Raw genomic sequence first — 1063 nt, 5'->3', positions numbered from 1 at the left:
GGCCCCCCCCCCCCCCCCCGCCCCATTAACCCCCTGTCCCCTTGTCCCCGCAGAGGCAGCCCGTGTAGCGGCGCGGGAGGCGCAACGGCCCCCGCCACCAGCGAGGGACCCGCGGGGGTGGCAGCGCCACCGTCCCCAGCACGGAGCCGTCGGGGGCCACCGGAGGAGCGTGGCCCCCGAGGTGGGCACAGCGCTGCCGGCCGCCCCCCGGCCTCTCTCCCCGGGGCCCCCCCCCTCGGGCGGGCAGAGCCCCCGGGGTGGAAGAACGGGGCCGGGGGGCACGGAGCCCCCCGGGGTGGCACGGCCGGGTCACCGGCCCCGGTGACACAGAGACTGCTCCAGGACTACGTGAGCTGCACAGGGGTGGGATGGGGTGGGGGGGGGGGGTGGGGGGGGGGGGGGGGGGGGGGGGGGGCCGTGTACGAGGGGGTCCCGGCGATGTTGTCTTACTTCGGGGCTGCCGGACCCTGCGTGGGTCCCGGGTCTCCGTATCTCACACTGATCTGATCTGAGATGTTGCCTTCAGCAAACCTCATGGTGTCTGTCTGTATATATGTGCGCGACGGAGAAAAGAAAAAAAAAAAAAAAAAGGAAAAAAAAAAAAGGAAAAAAAAAGAAAAAAGACCAAAAAAAAGAAAAAAGAAAAAAAAAGAAAACACCAACGGCCTGCTGTTTGAAACACCACTTCGCTTTTTCCGTTTCGTTCTTCCATCTCCTGCCTGCCCTCTCCCCACCCTGCCGGGCACGGCCTCCCCAGGACGGGGACAGCGCCGTGCCAGCCCTGCGCCAGCGGCCGTGTCCCCACCGGGGCTGCCCCAGCCCCGATTCCTCCCTCCGATTTCACCCGCCCTCCTCCTGCCCCGCGGGGTGCTGGCGCTGCTGGGCTGGGGCCGCCAGGTCCCCGAAAGGCCACCCTCCTCCTGCTCTGCCTCGCCGAGACCTCGGCTGCTCGGCTCGCTGGGGACGGGCTTTGCTCCATGCGCTTGGGTTTCAACCCCAAAGCTTTGGGTGCAGACCCCCATGGCTCTGGGTGCAAACCCCAAAGCTCTGGGAGCAAACCCCA

The 1063-nt window shown here is 67.3% G+C and overlaps 1 protein-coding gene across 1 annotated transcript in view; it reads left to right on the top strand.

Annotated features, from left to right (window-relative positions):
* Positions 1–641, top strand: part of RAI1 (retinoic acid induced 1) — a 70544-nt gene extending 69903 nt beyond the window's left edge. The window contains 1 exon segment of the mRNA XM_035339070.1: positions 54–641. Coding sequence (XP_035194961.1) covers positions 54–68 — 15 coding nt within the window. The 3' untranslated portion in view covers positions 69–641.
* Positions 642–1063: the final 422 nt, after the last annotated feature.

This window comes from Oxyura jamaicensis, chromosome 14 (assembly GCF_011077185.1).
Source record: "Oxyura jamaicensis isolate SHBP4307 breed ruddy duck chromosome 14, BPBGC_Ojam_1.0, whole genome shotgun sequence".
NCBI classification, from domain to species: domain Eukaryota; kingdom Metazoa; phylum Chordata; class Aves; order Anseriformes; family Anatidae; genus Oxyura; species Oxyura jamaicensis.
Note: the sequence above shows the minus strand (reverse complement) of the source record. Positions and strands in the feature narration are given on the sequence as shown.